This window comes from Nomascus leucogenys, chromosome 9, assembly GCF_006542625.1.
Source record: "Nomascus leucogenys isolate Asia chromosome 9, Asia_NLE_v1, whole genome shotgun sequence".
Classification (NCBI taxonomy): domain Eukaryota; kingdom Metazoa; phylum Chordata; class Mammalia; order Primates; family Hylobatidae; genus Nomascus; species Nomascus leucogenys.
Genome location: NC_044389.1, coordinates 55,922,835 through 55,943,003, shown reverse-complemented (window position 1 = coordinate 55,943,003; position 20,169 = coordinate 55,922,835). Strand labels below are relative to the sequence as shown.

General features: G+C 33.9%; 1 protein-coding gene across 7 annotated transcripts in view; it reads left to right on the top strand.

Annotated features, from left to right (window-relative positions):
* The window catches only part of ANKRD17 (ankyrin repeat domain 17), a 182,717-nt gene that overhangs the window by 107,697 nt on the left and 54,851 nt on the right, over positions 1–20,169 (top strand). For 4 of the 7 annotated variants that reach the window (XM_003265726.3, XM_012499489.2, XM_030818977.1 and 1 more), the window contains 9 exons: positions 1,878–2,115; positions 3,489–3,680; positions 4,052–4,161; positions 6,085–6,172; positions 8,141–8,268; positions 8,524–8,667; positions 9,068–9,170; positions 10,628–11,380; positions 15,646–15,794. In XM_003265726.3, coding sequence (XP_003265774.1) covers positions 1,878–2,115; positions 3,489–3,680; positions 4,052–4,161; positions 6,085–6,172; positions 8,141–8,268; positions 8,524–8,667; positions 9,068–9,170; positions 10,628–11,380; positions 15,646–15,794 — 1,905 coding nt within the window. The remainder of the gene's footprint in view (positions 1–1,877; positions 2,116–3,488; positions 3,681–4,051; positions 4,162–6,084; positions 6,173–8,140; positions 8,269–8,523; positions 8,668–9,067; positions 9,171–10,627; positions 11,381–15,645; positions 15,795–20,169) is intronic. The other 3 variants (XM_030818976.1, XM_003265727.2, XM_030818978.1) reach the window with 3 other exon arrangements.

Below are 20,169 nucleotides of genomic sequence, written 5' to 3'. Positions count from 1 at the left end.
TAATTTATGTTACATAATTTCTCCTGTCTCGAGGTCTTTTCTGAGCCCTAGATTGTCTTTTGAAGAGCTGCGTTTCAGAGTTTGTATTCGGGAATGGCTCATAACAGTACTCTTAAACCTTTGTATCTTAGTTTATGATTTGTGACACAGAAATGGGTCAAAATATTATAGGAAAATATATGAGGAGAACATGCCAGCGGTAGAAAGGGCCCCCAAAGAATCTGAAGTTTCTTGTGTCATCTTCCCTTCAGAGAATAATTATTGAAAGGATGTTAAATTTTATTTACTATTTTTTAAAATATGAGGTAGCCATTTAGGGGTTGAGTTATCTGTTGTTTTCCTTATTGCCATCTTAGTGTTTGCTTTAGCAAATTTTTTTTTTTTAGCAAATAAAAGTTTTTCTAAGCTTTTGAGTTCTTCATCTGTAAAATGAGGAAAATATCTTTCTCTGGAGTTGTGAAGATTAAATGAGATAATGGGCATAAAACACATTAATAGTATTAACAGTAACAGTTTTAAAAGTTACCCATGATTAGGAAATTTAATCATTCTTGCCACCCCCTACTGAGGAAATGGCCTGTGTGTAGATTAAGAAATTAAAATGGAATAATCTGTAGGTCTAGCCAACATGCACTGGAAGTAAATATAAGTGAAAGATATTAGTAGGGGCCAGACATTTGAAAGACTTGCTATAATACTGAGTTTTTAAACTAGGATTTAAAGGAAATGTGGGAGTTCACTGTCAAGGAAGAAGATTCAACACTGAAGAAATAGCAAAGTAATCAAACTAATAAGACATTAGAGTCTTCTCTACAAATTGAAAAAGAAAAAAAAGTAGTAAGACATTAAAATTGTGTAATGTGACAAGCATAGAGGCAAAAATGGGCATGGCATGTTTGAAAGATTATGTCTGGGAGATAACATATAGATGGAAAAAAATTATTGAAGGACAAAAAGAAGGGAAAAGAGGGCCTTGAAGTTGCCAGTAATTAGGAAAGCAGTGGGAAAAAGTGACCAGGAGACAGAATATAGAATTTTCTTTTCTTTTTTTATTCATTTTTGTGACAGGGTCTCACTGTGTTCCCAGGCTGGAGTGCAGTGGCATGATCATGGCTCACTACAGCCTCAACTTCCTGAGCTCAAATGATCCTCCCTCCTCAGCCTCTCAAGTAGCTGGAATACTGTGCACACCACCACGCCTGGCTAATTTTTGTGTTTTTTGTAGAAATGGGATCTCACCGTTTTGCCCAGGCCTGTCTCAAACTCCTGGGCTCAAGCAGTCCTCTCCTCAGCCACCCAAAGTCCTGGGATTACAGGCGTGAGCCACCACACCTGGCCCTTTTCTTAATTTCACTGGTACTTGGATGATGAACAATATAGAAAGTACAATGTATGCATTGTGTTCCCCTAACACAGCATGTATCCTTCCCCCACTTCTCCAAAAAGGGTTCCATTTTTTTCTAACTAATCAAAAGTTTGCTTATCCTTAAAGATTCTTATGAAAATTCTTCTTTTCCTCTCTAAACTTTATCCTTTTAGCATTTAAGTTTGTACCATATAGTGTTGATGTTATCTGTGGTCTCACTATAGTCTCTTATTTCACATACTTACTGTTTTTTTTTCTAATGGTTAATAAGCTTCTTGACTGAAGGTATCATGTTTCTGCTTATTTTGTATTTTCAATCTCTATTTCCTTCTTCTACGTTAACAGAATATAGGCAGTGCATAATAAATACTGATTTACTCAACTGTTAAATGTAGATCTATTCCTTTTTGAGTGGAGATAAACTTCATTGTATAGTAATTGAGAAGATTTCACATTTTCCAAGATTTTTTTAATGGTGCTGATTTAATTTTTTAAATTGTATTATGATTAGGATGGCCATGTTGAAGTAGCTAGGTTACTTCTTGACAGCGGTGCCCAAGTGAATATGCCTGCTGATTCATTTGAGTCACCATTAACTTTGGCTGCATGTGGTGGGCATGTGGAACTTGCGGCTTTACTTATTGAAAGAGGAGCTAGCCTGGAAGAGGTCAATGATGAAGGTTATACACCATTGATGGAAGCAGCTCGAGAAGGACATGAAGAAATGGTGGCATTACTTCTCGGTCAAGGTAACCATATCTATCAAGACTCTAAAGTATAAATGTGTAAAACCTAAGAGTATAATTTTATAAAATTGGATTTTAGTATTTCACCTTTCTAGTAGAGTTGCAGTGAGCTATTACACAAACCAGTGATAAAGTATTTACTGTGAAAATGGCTCCCATACTGTGTTAAACAAAATCAAAGAAACTTCTTTCACATAGAGCTTTCAGAGACATCATGTGCTATATGTGAACGAAAAACAGAACTGGTGTTGGCAAGGCTTGTGAGTTAAATAGGGGAATATAAGAGCCAACATTTCTAAGGGTAATTTATCAAGAGAATGTATTCCTTTGGGGGCAGAATACCTACTAATAAATATTTAATAGATCTAATGTTTTATAAAACAGTATGGGAAACCACGCAGTAAAGACTAACTTGATGAGAGTGCAAGAATGCACACACATTAGAAGCTGTCAAGGGGCTCAGTACATAAACTTTTTTGGGAAGAGTGAAACAATTACTTCAATATGTTAAGATATCTTCAGTTTAGATGTAATCTCCCATTTCTGTATTTGTAGTGTGATTTTATTTTTCTTTCAGTAGTAAAGTTTTTGTCTGGACAAATTTAAGAGGAATGACACTTTTAAAAAAACTTTTGTTTTTATTTAGAAGTAATGTTGACTATAATTTTTAAAGCGTAGGTTTTGGAGCAGACTTCTTAGGTTGAATCACAACTCCACTGCTTGCCAATTTTGTAACTTTAGGCAAGTTTCTAACCCTCTGTGCCTCAGTTTTCTCATGTGTAGGGTTGTTGGTGACAGTTAATACATGTGTATAAAGCTAATAGAACAATGCTTGTCATATAGTGCCTGTTAAGTGCTAGCTATAGTGATGGTGGTAGTATTGATGACAATTGTTGTGACCTTGTATAAGTTAAACAACCTCAGTTTCCTTAGCTGTAAAATGGAACTAATGATAATAATAATAATACCTAAATAAGTTGTAAAATGCTTTGATATTGCCTGGGAAATAGAGCTTATTGAATGTTAAGATTTTTATTATCATCATCATCATTATCACCAGTATCTTTATCATTTTTCAATCACTATAATGAGAAGATGTAGCTTATTTTTTTGAGTTTTTTTATCACCTGACTTGTACCTTCTGGCTGAGTTAATATTACTCCAGCTGTGGTACATCAAATCTGGATGTGATTTTAATAGTTTTGTTTATTTTTATTTTTAACTACCTTAGGAGTTAGGAGAGAGGCACTTTCTTATTTATTATAGTAATATAAATGTTCATTTTTAAGATTCAGTGTATTAAGAAACAATCATGTTTTTCATATCTCTGGAATAAGTTAATGACTTTCTTTAAATAATTAGAATCTTTATTTTAGGAGCAAATATCAATGCACAGACAGAAGAAACTCAAGAAACTGCCTTGACTCTGGCTTGCTGTGGAGGCTTTCTGGAAGTGGCAGACTTTCTAATTAAGGCAGGAGCCGATATAGAACTAGGGTGTTCTACCCCTTTAATGGAAGCTGCTCAAGAGGGTCATTTGGAGTTAGTTAAATACTTATTAGCTGCAGGTAGGCATTTTTGCATCTGGGAGAAGTTTTTTACATGATTTATTTAAGTAAAAATGTCATAATGCAAATATTTTTATGATGCTATGATACACTGAATGTGTGAGTTTAAAAAAAAAGTGTGATATACCTTTGTATGTATTCTGAGCAGTTTACCTTACTGCTGTTAGAAGTATCTGCAGCTTTAATTTCAACCAGTTTTGTTTGTAATTTTTTTTAATGCCTACAATATTCTCTGTTTCTAGAAATGAATAAAGTTTGAATTTGTTTAACTTGAGGAGATATGACTTATCCAGAAGAAGTTTTTATTTTCGTCAGATATGTCTTACGGCTCTTTTATTAAGTCTATGTATTATTTGTTGACACTACTACAGGAGCTAACGTTCATGCAACAACAGCAACAGGGGATACAGCACTAACATATGCCTGTGAAAATGGTCATACTGATGTAGCAGATGTCTTACTTCAGGCAGGCGCAGATCTGGTAAGCTATGTTACTTTTTAAATCTTAATATTTAACAATAAGAAATTAATTTTAAATTATGGAGAGTCTAGACAAAAGGTATTTCTTTACTTTCAGTTTTATTGTCTGTTTGGTTTTTTTTTTTTGCCATTCTTTCTCTCACTTAGTCACATTTTTTTCCACACTGTTTAGTGTCCATTCTTATTTTCCTTAATAGGGTTATTCACTGCATTATCCCTCATTTTCCATAGAAAAAGGAAATTTTTGTGTTACAGATATTAATGCAGACTGATTTTCCCTTAGGTATTTATTTAACTAGTTTTAGAAGCTTTTCTGATTTGGTATAAAAAGGCAAATGTGGCTTAGAGGAATTTCAATATTGCTTAGGAAATAAATTATGCCTACAATATTCAGAACATTATTAAATAATAAAAGAGTTTAAAACATAAATAATAAATAATCTTTTCCCTCAAATACTTTATAATTTCAGAAAAAATAATAGGTGACAAATACTGAGGTTATTATAAGAGATGTTGTAGTGAAAATGCAGAGTAAAGAAGATCAGAAGATAAAGCAGTCATCTGATGTATTATTTTGGGGATGGCTAAAGTTTAGAAAGATAGATATGGCAGTGTTGTGGCTAAAGAGATATTTCAATTGGAAAAAATCTTATGAGTGAAGCCTGAGGGGTAAGGAAGCATAAAGCAACTGTGTGTGGGTAGAATAGGTGGTCTTCCAGTCTAGCCTGCGGGGTAATAGGAATAAGACGTCCAAAGGCCAACTTTAGTTAAAATGTAAGCACCCATATATTTATGGGCCTGAGATTCTAAGATTAATAAGCAACTGTGCTCTTTCCTTCATAGTTTATGACAAATTCATGTGCAGGCAGCAACAAGCCCCCCCTTCAGTAATTAATTTTATAAACTTAATAATTTATAATTTAACCTTTCTTTTGTCGTTTATGAGAAGAGAATGTTGAATTAGATTATTGTTGGGGCCACTTAGTGTTAGCACTAAGTCTAACAAGGGAGACATAAGCACACAACTAACTAGAATGGAACATGTATAATAAGTGCTTCGAGCTTGTTAGACTTAGAGCTTCTTCAGTGTAAGAACTGTATTCCTAGTGTTTGCCACAATGGCTCTGAAACATATAGCAGTGAAATCTTTAGTACTTGGTTAGTTGATGGCAATTAGAAAAACCTAGGACATGGCTTAAGAGAAAAATCAGAAATTGTTCATCAGATGTGAAGGCTTGTTTAAAAAAGAAATAAAAAATGCCATACAAAAGATAATTTTTCTCAAATCTTTATTTTTTTAAGATTGAAAATTTCACCAGTAGTGTTCTTGATTACTTAGTAATCATAAGTATGCAGTAGAGTCTCCATCCTTTTGGGACCCAGAAAGCTCTTGTAACATCTTAGAGTTGATGGTTTTAGAAATGTTTTTATCATTTTTGTATAAGGGAAACTAGAGATAATAGGAAGTCTGTAAAGAGATGGTAATGATGTACTTACTGAAATTTATAGAGGTGGGATACACTCATGAGAGGAAAATAACTTGGAGTGAATGAGGATAATGTTCATTATATTGATTGTTCGGAGAAGGCCATGCTAGAGTACCATACATGCATATTCAAGTACCGCAATTCATTGTGTAGAGAGAAGGACAAATTACTCAGATGCATTTAGATGAGGGCATCATGATCACGTGACTATAACTTCAAATTTAAAATTATTTCCAATGCTCACTTTGGCAGCACATATAGTATGTTTATAATTTGAGATTTTTTTAATTTAAAAGTATACTTCTTAATTTCCTTCAAAGCATTATATTTAAGTATTTAGATTCAGAAATCAGTCCAGTTATTTTCCTTTTGATTTCCATGAAAAAGAATACTTGTTCACTGGCAAGTAAATGTCAAGTCTTTTTTTTTTTAAACAGGAACATGAATCTGAAGGTGGAAGAACTCCTTTAATGAAAGCTGCAAGAGCTGGTCATGTTTGTACTGTTCAGTTCTTAATTAGTAAAGGTAGGTTTGTATAAAACAGTTGTCTTTTTTTGAAAGGTATCTACCCCTGCCTTCATTTAGACATTTAAGGGTAAAGGTCTTTTGAAGGCAAGAGGGTATCATATGAGGAGGGATGCTACTGACATTTAATGAATGAGTGGATAGTTGATAAACATCCTGCCATGCACAGACCAGCTTCAAACTAGAAATAATTGTCATACCAAGTAGCACACTTGTTGTGAAACGTATAAAGGAAAGGGAAATTTCTTTGTGTAAAAACTGAGGATTTAGGTAACAAACTCTGCTGTGTTCATGTACTATAGCATTATCTTGAAACCTGGAATTTTATGATGTTTCTGCCACTAAAAAAGTTTGTGGCAAGTAACATTTCTACTATTTCCCTGGTTCTGTGTTTCCTTTTTTATAAAATACAGGGAGCTGTATATAGTACAAAAAATGTTCACAATTGAAATGTGACAAATATAGCAAATTGCGTGAGGATCTTCATTCATGATCAGAAATTTTAGTTTGAATACCAAAGACCTTAATGACCAAATAAAATAAAAGAGAGTATATTATTACTTTCTTTAAATTATTTCTTACATGCTTTCTATGAAAGTTCTAGTTGAGACAGTTTTCAATTCAGAGTTCATCATATTCTTAAGTATAAGAGATTACAGATTTTACTTTTGATTCTGCATTGATAAAAGAAAGAGGAAGCCAGGTGTGGTGGCTCACCCTTGTAATCTCAGCACTTTGGGACCTCGAGTCAGGAGGATCCTTTCAGTCTTGGAATTCAAGACTAGCCTGGACAACACAGTGAGATTCTGTCTCTACAAAAAATTAAAAAATTAGCTGGGCATGGTGGCTTGCACCTGTAGTGCCACTAGTTGGGAGGCTGAGGTGGGAGAAGCACTCGGGCTCAGGAGTTCAAGATTATAGTGAGCTATGATTGTGCCACTGCACTCCAGCCAGGGTGACAGAGTGAGAACCTGTCTCAAAACAAAAAAAAGATGTAGGCCATATACAATTTTAAAAGGCAATAATATACCATTTTCTTCACATTATAATAATAGTAAAGAAATCTCAAGTTTATAATTGTTTATAGGTAAAGAAAATTTGATATAACTTACTGGTGAAATTACTTTCAACATTTTAATGTGCGCTGGTGATATATATTCATAACAGTATTCTCAAACATAGCATTATGTACATAATCACTGTCCCCTCTCATTGGTTAATTTTAATGAGTTCGATTTCAGTTTCTTTCTGCTGTTTTATTTCCATTTCCCACGTTACCTAGCACAGTAATCCAAATGAGGGATAGAGGTCAGGTGCAATGGCTCATGCCTGTAATTTTAGCATTTTGGGAGGCCAAGGCGGGAGGATCACTTGAGCCCAGGAGTTTGAGACCAGCCTAGGTAACATGCAGGGCAAGACCCCATTTCTACGAAAACAACAAACGAATAAATTAAGGATACATTCCTATTTGGGAGTAGGGGTGAATTATCTATTTTCCTTGTCAGGAATTTACTAATGGAAAAAAAAAGGTACTATTCTTTCTATTTAGTGTTTGTTCTCTACATAAAGCCCATAGAGGGCAGTATAGTTTATTTTTATTCAGTCATCTTTTCTACTGAAGAACTTAAAATACAAATAAAACTTCATATTTTACTTTTAATACAGTTATTACGTTATGAGTAATGGGTACTTTGGTATCTTTTACTAGTGCATACTGAAACCTTTTCAAATTATATCATGTTTGTCTGGGATTTATTTACTTTAGAATAATCCAAGATGGGAGAGGAGAATTAATGTAGGATATTTGTGAAATGAGATTGGCCTTGTGTTTATAATCATTAAAGCTCGGTAATGGGTATGTGGAGCCTTATGATACTATTTTCTCTACTCTTCATGATTTTTAAATTTACCATAATTTTAAGAAAAACCATTCTACTAATATGATTTTCCATGCCTTTTCTGTTTTAGGAGCGAATGTGAATAGAACCACAGCTAATAATGACCATACTGTACTGTCCCTGGCTTGTGCAGGGGGTCATCTGGCAGTGGTGGAACTACTTTTGGCTCATGGGGCAGATCCTACTCACCGTTTGAAAGTATGTAACTCAAATGTTTGTGCAGCATTGTGAATTAATATTTCTCTCTTGGTCATTATTACAACATATCATGTACAAGTTCCATTCATAATGGCATTCTAAGTGTAAATTTTCTCCTTTTTCACTTGAAGCGTTCTTTACCAAACCTATGATTTTAATGTGTCTGGGACATTTTGGCTTTGTCTTCCTAAGTGATTCTGTAAACTAACTTATTTTTCTTCACTTTTTTCCCCCCTTCCATATTCACTCTTTTAGGATGGCTCAACTATGTTGATAGAAGCAGCAAAAGGTGGCCATACAAGTGTTGTTTGCTATCTCTTGGATTATCCTAATAACTTGCTTTCAGCCCCTCCACCAGATGTCACTCAGTTAACTCCCCCATCCCATGATTTAAATAGGGTAAGATTTTAAAAATTAAAGCATTTTATGGTATGCCTTCTTTATCCTAACTCTTTCACGTATAGTTTCTGTTTAAATTAGGTTTTTTTTGGTTCTAATATGTAGTAGTTCTGTTTGTAAATAGGTACTTGATACAGTTAATGAACATCTGGTACAATATTCAGATCCTAGATGATATGATTATGCTTTAGCTTTTAAAGGTCACAACTTGAATTCAAAGCCTACTAAAAAATGTCATGGTAGACAATTTGGTGCCAACATATTTTAAGTAAATATGTCATTGTCTAAGATGACATATTAAAAATATTTTCAAAAAATCTCTAATTTATTCTTTATTTAGAGCATATTACTTAATGGATTGTGTAGGACACTAATAGTCACTTAGTGTCCTTTGTCTTAGGCTCCTCGTGTACCAGTTCAAGCACTGCCCATGGTTGTTCCACCTCAGGAGCCTGACAAACCACCTGCCAATGTTGCCACCACTCTTCCCATCAGGAATAAAGGTCAGTTATACTTCTAAAGACTGTTTCTTACTTGGTGTCCAGGTAAAAATAAGATTACCAAAAAATAGCCATTTCTACCAACAAGGAATTTTACTAAGTTGGCATTATTAAATTTTTTTAACCCATGATAAAAGCATGTTATTGGGAAAAAAAACAGTTAATAGCACTAATTTGTGCTACAATTAGAAGTTTTAGCATGAGAAATTCAGATGCTCATCTTTGATGCAGTTCTGATTATCCATGATTTCCTTTAACAGTTAGTAATTTTTATTCATGTAAAATGTTAAGCTGGGTATAGTTGAACAATATTTTTATAAATTACTTAAATCTCTGCAGTTATAAAGGCATAAATTAACAAGATGTATCAAATATTAGAAATTTATTTTAGAATGACTGGCTTAATACAGATTTTATATCTGATCTGGGATACCTTTTCTCAACCAATAATTCAGTTACTTGAGATATGCTTGTTTATTTCTCTAGAATTCTGAGGTCCATATTTGACTTGTGGATGTTACACCATGCATGTTCTTAAGTAATGTCCCCAAACATTTTATACCTACCGGTTTGAATCAGTTTTTCTTTTTAAAAGTTTTACCTGAAGAAACAATGCAGTTTTTATTTTTTGGTTTTTGGCTACGTATATTCTTTTATGAACAAGAATGCTAAGTATTTTCACCAGCTCTTTTCAGTCACTACTATCAACCTAGAGCCTTGGCACCTTTTTCAGTTGGTATAGCAAACAATTGATTGCTATACCTATAGCCAGATCTGTCTATTCACCTGGCTGTCAGAAGATACAGTGGATGGCATAGTCCAGCATCTTTTCTTCCAGGGAAACTGAATCCCAATTCTCTACTGGCCAGATAGCTGTGTGAATATGTGAATTTATATCTTGCCTCTATTAGTCTTGAAGATGGTAGGCCCCAAAAAGTCATATATTTTAGTTGGATTTTAATTTCTTGTTACTTCTTAGTGGTTTGGGTACTTTTTGTGTGTATGTGTGTGTGTTTAAAAGGCACAGACTATGAAATGTGAAAAAACCTGACTTAGAGGTCTGTTTTCTCTTCACCCTAATAATTTAGCATTATTGTTCTGTTCTTATGATGAGTTTTAACATCTTTATGACCATATAAAATATCTACACATAGCCTTAGATGTTACTTTGATTGCACACTTAGGTATCACAAACCTGCGTTCCTCTATTGTCTAATTTTAGCCATGTGATATTTTTAAGATTCTGAAATTAATTTACAAAGATTTTGCACATAAAATACATACATTTTATATTTGTGAAAAAGAAGGTGGATTTGTTTTTAATTTTTTAACAGTGCATTTTCACCTTTTATGGATATGATTACTTAGTGCATAACTGTTGGCACTAAACCTCCCAACAGTAACTCTGTAATGAGGATGCCATTCATGTGCACTTCTGAGGGGGTTTCTTTTTCACACAGCTGCTTCTAAACAAAAGTCCAGCAGCCATTTGCCAGCAAACAGCCAGGATGTACAGGGTTACATCACCAATCAGTCTCCAGAGAGCATTGTAGAAGAGGCTCAGGGAAAGTTAACAGAACTGGAACAGAGGATAAAAGAAGCCATAGAAAAGAATGCACAGCTGCAGTCCTTGGAACTGGCTCATGCTGACCAACTTACTAAGGAGAAGATCGAGGAGCTCAACAAAACAAGGGAGGAACAAATTCAGAAGAAACAAAAGATTTTGGAGGAACTACAGAAAGTAGAACGAGAGTTACAACTGAAAACTCAGCAGCAGCTAAAAAAGCAGTATCTAGAGGTTAAAGCTCAAAGAATTCAACTTCAGCAACAGCAGCAACAGTCTTGCCAACACCTGGGATTACTAACTCCTGTTGGAGTTGGAGAGCAGCTTTCTGAGGGAGACTATGCACGGTTACAGCAAGTGGATCCTGTTTTACTTAAAGATGAACCCCAGCAGACTGCTGCTCAGATGGGTTTTGCACCAATCCAGCCTCTGGCGATGCCTCAAGCTTTGCCTCTGGCAGCAGGTCCCTTGCCTCCAGGGTCCATCGCAAATCTTACAGAACTGCAAGGAGTGATAGTTGGACAGCCAGTACTGGGCCAAGCACAGTTGGCAGGGCTGGGGCAAGGAATTCTGACAGAAACACAACAAGGGTTAATGGTAGCCAGCCCTGCTCAGACCCTCAATGACACGCTGGATGACATCATGGCAGGTGGGTTTATATTGTTATGAGCAGGTATCAAATATGATTTGCTTAAGGCGAGTAAGAATGTACCCAAATTTTTTGCCGTTACCCAACTTGAGAACTATTTTTGGACTGACTCATGTCTAGCTTTAGAAGTATTAGTTCAATCTCAGAAGTTCTCAGATGGATACAGGTCAAATGAAAGATTAGCTCATTCAATACAAATGACTGAAGCTTTCTGGCTTAGCTTGGTAACTTGAGAATCTAGGTTTTTCAGTAGTGGGGTTGATGTTTGATTTTTGTTTTTGTTTTCATTTTTTTCCTTTAAGTTCAGAATACTGAGATCGAATTTTGGCATTTTGCTTCTGTATTCACACCAATAAACTGGGAAATTGATAGAAGTTGAAGTGCAAAACTAGTAGGACACATCAGGAAGCTTATTTATGAACAGAAATACTTTATATCCTAATGGATCAGACTTCAAACCTGATGGATATTTAAAAAAAAAAACACTTTTACAAAATTAATAAAGTTCAAAACCAAATAGGGTTTAATTATACTGTATGTAAGTGATTTTGTCCCCTGTGAATGTTAATGTGTAGTCTCTTTCTAACTGTATCATGAGAAGGTGTGGCCCCCTTGAAAGTATCATAAATGATATATTTTTAGATGTGTAGCCAGATAAATTTTATTCCATTATAACTAATTTCATTGACAAGAAGATATATTTTAGAAGATTGTTTTAATGCTTCTAGTTTTTGGTACTTATTTTTTGTGTTTTGTAACAAAGTAATGGGATGAGGTTTTATAGGGTTGTGAGCCATAAGAATGCTATACTGAGAAGGATAATTTGCTTCATTAAAAAAAGAAAATTTGAAAAGGAAGGAAAACAGAAAAATGGAAGGAATAAACAGTGGAATTTTGGTGACTTCCATCTGATCTCTTCCCCTTTTTTATTCATTCATCTGTACTTAGAGGATGATTGACTTTTTCTAATTTAAAAACTGTTTGAGTAGCATTAAATATGATGAGCTTATATTTTTTTTAAGTTTCATCTTTTAAATGGATAATAGAAAACAAAACTGTATAGTGTTTAGATATTTAGGTAACATTCAGACACTAAGAAACCAGCTGAGATAGATTTTATACTTAAAAATATCTATAAAGTTTGCTAGTCCTCCTTTAATAGCACCTCAGTAGTTATAACATGTGGAATGAAAATTTCTGCTAGTCTTAAGGGTTAAATAACCACATTGGAAAAATGCTAGTAATAATTACTAGTAAGAATTGTATGACTCTTATTGATGAGTGCAAAATTTTTCTATAGATTTGAAAGTCACTACTAATCACGACTAGCTGATTATAATAATTGAGAGTAAAATTTTAAAATTATTAAATATCCTGTGAAAGTTGGAGCACAGTAACCATTAACCCTAAATTTGATACTATGTCCGTATGAATTCAGATCGTAATAGTGCTCTATCATATGAAACTACTAAAGGATGTATAGAGTTAAATATTACGTATCCACTTGAATGAAGAATAGGCATTACATAGTAATGGTTGTTTAAAAAAATTTTTTTTATATAATATCAGAGTTTACCTGATGTGCTTGGGCATGCATAGTTGTCAACAATGATTTGCTAGTTGTACAGTTTTGTATGCTGATCAGAATTATCAGAAGTTTGTAAAGTATCTTTTCTTTTGATTCATACATGAAACAAAATTTTATTATGTGTGTTCTCAGTGTTCTGTATAAAAAATTTTTAAGTGCATATAACTTTAGGAAATATGACAAATGCTTGTCATAACACAAAAATATTTTACTTTTTTATTATGCTCATTTCTATGGGGAGAGAAACATAGCCAGAAGGAGGAAGAGTAGGATTAAAAACATTTGGTTACTTACCTGCAACTCATCCCTGACAACAGGCATGTGCACATTCACACACATACACATATACTCATGCACTGACTTTTGCAGCCTCAATCTTAAATTTCTATGGTAGGATGTATCCTTTCAGTTGCTTAATGAAGATTTCCACTTCTTTCTTAGGGGGTTTAAAGTGTATTACAGCCCCATTAGTCTCATCGTCTTCTTTCCCTCCCTCTAGCGCAGTCCCTGCTCTTTATTTCTTAGTCTTCATTTATTAGACTCCTACCATAAAATTTGCTGACCAAAATCGTCTGTCTTTCCTGTTCTTCACACTTGCCAAACCAGAATCAGCTCCCTGTTTAACCTGTCTCAACATCTTGCTTTGCTATCATCTCAAGTTCCCTTTTTTCTACGCTGACATTGAAACTTTTCTGACGTGTGGTTCTCCCTCTATAAATCTAAGCCTAAAATGAAGCCCCACATGTAAAGATTTTTACCAGAGTTCCTTCAGGTACCTACATATTTTACATTTGTTACTTTTAGTTGTAGAGAATGGATGTGTGATTGACAGTTACTTAATTTTAGTAAACCAGTTTCATAGGTACCCCGAAGGAAATGATGAGATAATTGATTTTTCCTATCTCCTTTTAGATGAGGTGATAAGAACAACCAATTTGACTTAAAAAAAAAAAATCTTTGTAATTTTGGTAGGTTCTTTAAAAGAAAATATTCCAGTTGAAATGTAAATTATAATTTAGTATTTAACAATAAAACTTGGATTTTTTTTTAACTTGTTTAGTATTATGAAATAAAATTTAGTGATTCGGACAGACTGGTGTTCATCCTGTTTAAGCTCCTTTTTGTATTTAGCATTTTTGTTGTGAAAATCCAATCAAAGGAGATATGGAATCAATTTTAAGAGCTCTAGATTTTATATAAGTTTGAAATTTATATCAACAATATGTACATTTAAATTATCTTGATCTTTTCTTAACATACAAAACTATCAATATGGAGTAACAATATCCAGATCACTAGATGATCAATTTAATATATTAGTATATGCCCTTTTCTATTGGTCTATATCCCTAAGGATTCAAACAGTGTTTTGTTTTGTTTTGTTTTGTTTTCTCCTTCGTTTTTCCTTTGGCTTTTAAGTGGACTTAAAAATGTATAATTATAGAATGTGTGTTGCTATAATGTATAGTGTATGTTTGTGCCTGAACTAAGGATTTCATGTAAAATAGATTTCTTAATTCATAATTATGTTTATAATTGTTATAATAAGATCAATTTCAGTTTTATTCTTGACAGGATCATAATCTCTTTTGCCTGGTTTCAGATCTAGTTGTGAATCATGATTGTTTTCTGTCTGATGTAGTTGATAACTACTTTGGTAATACACATCCACAGTACTGTTGACCAGAGATAAATGCCCATACTTTAATACTATAGCATTTTTAATGGGGTTGGGGGAGATGATGTTCACCTATCAACTCCAGAAATAAGGCAATGAGAGAATAAAGTACCCTCAGCTGAATCTACAGTATATCCTATGCCAGCATATTTGGAGTCCTCCCACCTCAAGTACTGATCAGAATAGCCTTTTCTTAAGTTGCATATTTTGGTGAAAATAGTATCACAGCAACATCATACTTAGAATAATAGTAATCCATATTTGAAGAATGTTTGTGTGCATACATTTATTTCTACCCTAATCTTTTAATTTTGTCCTTAAGTCAGTGTGATTGCTGGATTCATTGGTGAGCATTTTAGCTCCCTCAGAATAATTCTTAACATGAGCAACTACACTTCTGTGTGAGGACAAATTTTTATATTTGAATATGCTGTCATCCAGAGGGCTACAATGCAGAATATTACTATATCCCAGTCTGCAGTTAGTAAAACAGTATGGCAGTGTTTTAAATGATTGCGTAGTGAGATTTTTCCCTCCCCAACAGTGATATTAATTTTACTAGTCCTAGAATATAAGGTGTGAAATTGGCATGTAAAAACCACATATTCCCCCTTGACTATTTTACCTTTAATCCCTTTTCTAATTAAGATATAATGGACAAGTTTCCATTTGCATATATATTTAATATATAAACATTTATATTTAATATATAAACATTTTTGTTTTCAGGATTATTTTGAATTAAGGTTTTACGACTACTTATAACAGGGGAATTTGTTTTCCAGTTGGATTATTATTTAGAAAATGAGTTACTCAGTATACATTACAATTTTACACTGTCATCGTGAATAATAACCAGGAAAATTAGTTATTAGTGCTATAGTAGTCTTCCTGTAGACATATTGTTTTAAGAAGTCTTTAAATATTTTTGAGTGAATATGTCTTACTATTACTTAACAATGTTTCATCCTTATTAAGTGCAGTTATTTTGTTCAACAGCAGTCAGTGGAAGAGCATCTGCAATGTCAAACACTCCTACCCACAGTATTGCTGCATCCATTTCCCAACCTCAGACTCCAACTCCAAGTCCTATCATCTCTCCTTCAGCCATGCTTCCTATCTACCCTGCCATTGATATTGATGCACAGGTAAGTCCCAAACTTAAGAGAGATGGTTTTTTCATTGGAATTATGCCATAATTAAAAACATTAACTTTCAGAGATTTAAACCATGAAAGACTGCTTTGTCTCTAGGCAAAGTCTTGAGCCAGTTTTAAATTAATTAAAGTTCACATTTGAAAAATAAAATGCTAAATATAGACTATTAGTGATAATTATGTGATGGTCTGGTTTCCAAGGTCATCAAGTAACCTTTTTTTGACTTTAGTTTACAAGAGGATATAAAAGAAATAATTTATTTAAGATTAGTGCATATCTTCTTATAATAATAATTTAATAGAAGATATGGTTTGAAATATATAATGGATTGCATGTAAAAGAAAAAAGGTTCTAACATAAGATTTATATTTTTGTATGTCATGCACATGATTGATATCATATATCATCTTTGAAAATTCTCATCTTACTGATTGAAATATATGGTGAGTCTGTGTCTGTATTTGTAAAATTTAGCTGTACAGGATTCCAGGCACTTTTTGAAGAAATAATATGGAGTGGGGGGAAGACACTGTTTAAGTTAAGATTTAGAAAGCTTGAGAGCTATTAAGCGTAATTTTTTATTAAAAAGTAATTGACCGTGAAATCTCAGGGCAAGGTGAGATTGGAGAGAATACTGTGTGTTTTATCCTGAAGAAATTTAAGAGGTCTAGTTTAGAAGACTGCTGAATAAGGTCAAGAGTACATGGCCATCAGGACTAAGAAATGTTTGCAGTTTACTTAGTTTTTGTATTTTGATGGTACCTGGGGTGTGTATATTATAAAACTTTCAATTTTATGTATGATTATTTCTTTATAATAAAGCCTGAATTTTAGCAGGGGTAACGTGGGGAGAAAGAGAGAGAGAAGAGTGAGTGTGTGTGTGTTTGTGTTGGATGGACCATTAAGGGCATGTACTCTTAAACTATTAAAAATAAAGTTTCCTTTTTATTAAAATGTTTCTCAGTAACACTATGAAAAAGGAATTTTATTTCTGTTCTTACTTGTTGCCCAAATGTCTGTTGTTTTTTATGTACTGACTTTTGTTGTTGTTGAGTACTTAAAATTGCCAGGGACTATTTTTAAGGAATTGTCTCATCTAATCCTCAGACCACATACATGATGTAGCTATTCTTAATACCCATCTCCCTGAAGAAGACACTGTAGCTAAGAGAGAGGTTAAGCATTTTGTTTAGTCACTTCATTTAGGCTAAGAAGCGGCGGGGCTGGGAATCATTCAGCATGACTTCAAAGACACCATTCTTTTTTCTTTTGTAACGGGTTCTTGCCATGCTGCCCAAGCTGGTCTCAAACTCCTGTCTCAGCCTCTTGAGTAGCCGGAATTACAGGTGTGCCACCACACCCCAAAAACACTCTTAACCACCATCTACATAGCCTTTTAAAAAAAAATACGAGACATTCATTTGATGAGCCATATTTATTTACATTTAATATTGATAGCATTGTGGAATTGGTTTGAACTTGGCATTGAATTTGCATTATTTTTCCCCAGTCTTTTTTGCTTTGAGGCTTTTTATTTTTTTTTATTTTGAGACGGAGTGTCGCTCTGTCACCCAGGCTGGAGTGCAGTGGCAACCTTGGCTAACTGTAGCCTCCGCCTCCCAGGTTCAAGCAATTCTCCTGCCTCAGCCTCCTGAGTAGCTGGGATTACAGGCGCCCACCACCATGCCTGGCCAATTTTTTTGTATTTTTAGTAGAGATGGGGTTTTGCCATGTTGGCCAGGCTGATTTCAAACTCCTTGATCTCAGGTGATCTGCCTGCATTAGCCACCCAAAGTGCTGGGATTACAGGCATGAGCCGCCGCACACAGCCGAGGCTATTATGTTTAGCAAGAAGTAGTTTTCTGATTTTTGTGGGCCCAAGAATTGATCCATTAGCAAAAATAAGTACTTCACCAAAATGTAAAAAGACTTATTTATAAAAATGTTTTTAAACAGGCACAGAAAAGTTTGTCCAGTCATTGATTTTACTGAATATGAAATTATTTTAGTGATGGTGAAATGATTTTTCTGGGCTGTACCACTCACCAACTATCATTATATTATAAATTAGTTCTGAGAAGTTACATGTAATTCTTTAAAATTATTTTTAAACTTACATTTTAAACATAGTAGACATGCTTTTATAGAAAGATTTGACTATGACTCCTTAAAAATTTACTTTTTTAATCTGATCTCTACATCAAGATTTGTCATTTGTTGGGTTAGCCAGACCTGAGTTAAACTACTCTCTGTGGAGTTTTACCCTATGTGTTTAGTTAGAGATGAAAAAGTTCCAACCTTGGAAAAAAATACTGTGCAAAAATAATTGTTCACCATTTTTCTCCTTTAATTTTTGATGTTTTTAAAATTTACTGGTTTTTGACCAGGTGTGGTCACGCCTGTAATGCCAGCGCTCTGGGAGGCTGAGGTGGGCGGATCACCTGAGGTTAGGAGTTCAAGACCAGCCTGGCCAACATGAGGAAATCCTGTCTCTACTAAAAATACAAAAATTAGCTGGGCGTGGTGACACACACCTGTAATCCCACCTGTTCGGGAGGTTGAGGCAGGAGAAGCACTTGAACCCAGAAGGCAGAGGTTGCAGTGAGCCTAGATCATACCACTCCACTCCAGCCTGGGTGACAAGTGAAACTCTGTCTCCAAAAAAAAAAAAAAAAAAAAAAAACTAGTTTTTATATCAAGCAGGTAATTTAAGTGATTAAAAATGAAGATGGTTTTGTACTCAATCAAACAAAAACTCAAAGTTTTTGTTTTGATAAGAAAATGAAATTCTGTGGGCTCTTACAGAGTGAGTACTTTGATTATGTGTGATAATACTGTACTGTGACAAATAATATAATGAAGAAATTAATACCAAGATTGCTATTCTGAAAGATTAAACATTCTTTACTACTTAGATCTTTCATCTGTTTATGTAACAAACCCTAACATACAGGCTTAACACCTTGCAGATATTAACTTCTTTAACTTAATCTTTGTAACAATCCCATGAAGTAGGTACTATTATTGTTACATTTTCCATTTGAGGAATGTAAGACATAAAGATATTAACTACCTTGCCCAACAGCTAATTAGTGGTGGAGCCTGCTTTTGAACTCAGACACTCTGGCTCTAGACTCTTTTCTTTTATTAACCACTACAGTACGTTACATTGTTTTTTATTTTTATCTTAAATGTGTTAACCTTGAATTTGAATTATATTGTATTAGCCTGGTAAGTGGGATCACAGAAGCGTGTCCACTGCCTAGAGATCATTTGTCTTTCATCTTTGCATACTTAACATCAAAATGTAGGGAAGAACAAAGGAAATGTTAATCTTTTAAAGCCTCAAAGTATAACTCCTTTTAAAATGCTAATGATTCTGGAAAATGGTCAGACCTTTAACTGCTTTAGTTGAACATTTTAGACAGGAGCTAATATTTTTAATAAGGATTAGCAGGAATCATATGTTTTATTTCTGATCCTTGACAAATGCTGAAGAGTTTGCATTCTCCATAAGGGGCTTCAACTCTCTGCTACACAACTAGAACTCACTTGCCAAGGGTGTGCCATAGACTTTCCAACTCTCCAGTTTTACTGAATTGAATTTGTCTAGGTATTTTCAAAACTTTTAAGGTGAATACCACATACTTTGCTGCTATCAAAATCTGTTTTAGAAAACCAATAAATAATAGCTTGAAGGAATGATTTGGGACTATTTTTATTATATCTTTTGATAGCATAGCTCTGACCTTTGTATTTATTTTGCTTGAGTTTAAGTTGAGTTTATTTTGCTTAAGTTTGGTATAACCAAACTTATTTGTGGGTTCTGTACATACAGAAATTAGGAATTATGTAGAGATTTTTTAAAACCACAGGCTTTATGTGGAACAATAATTCTGACTTGAAGGTTAGAACTGAATACCACGAGTTAATTAACTATTTTTTGTATTTTATTGTGTAAAATATGATCGATTCTAGGAGGCACTACCAATGAGAAAGAATCAGTTGTTTTGTTCTTGGGCTATAAAAACTTGTTCCAGCCTCTTTTATGTCACATGTCCTCCCTGTATTCCTAAACTGCTTGTTGTTTTTATTCTCAAGCCTCTGAAGTCTTTTCTTGAACTTGGAGTACCTTATTCTAGTACATTTCAAAACTGAAAAAAAAAAAAAAATAGCTGTTTATAGAATTTTGCTTTCTTTCACTTTTTAATAATTAACATGTATTCATTATTTTAAAGAAGGGTAGACATCAAATTTCACTTGTGACATATCAAGACTGAAATTGTTAAGTATGTAAAATTATATTTTACCTTCAATGGTATAAGTATTATTTGAATATTTTTCTCTATTCTTATTGGTTTTGCAA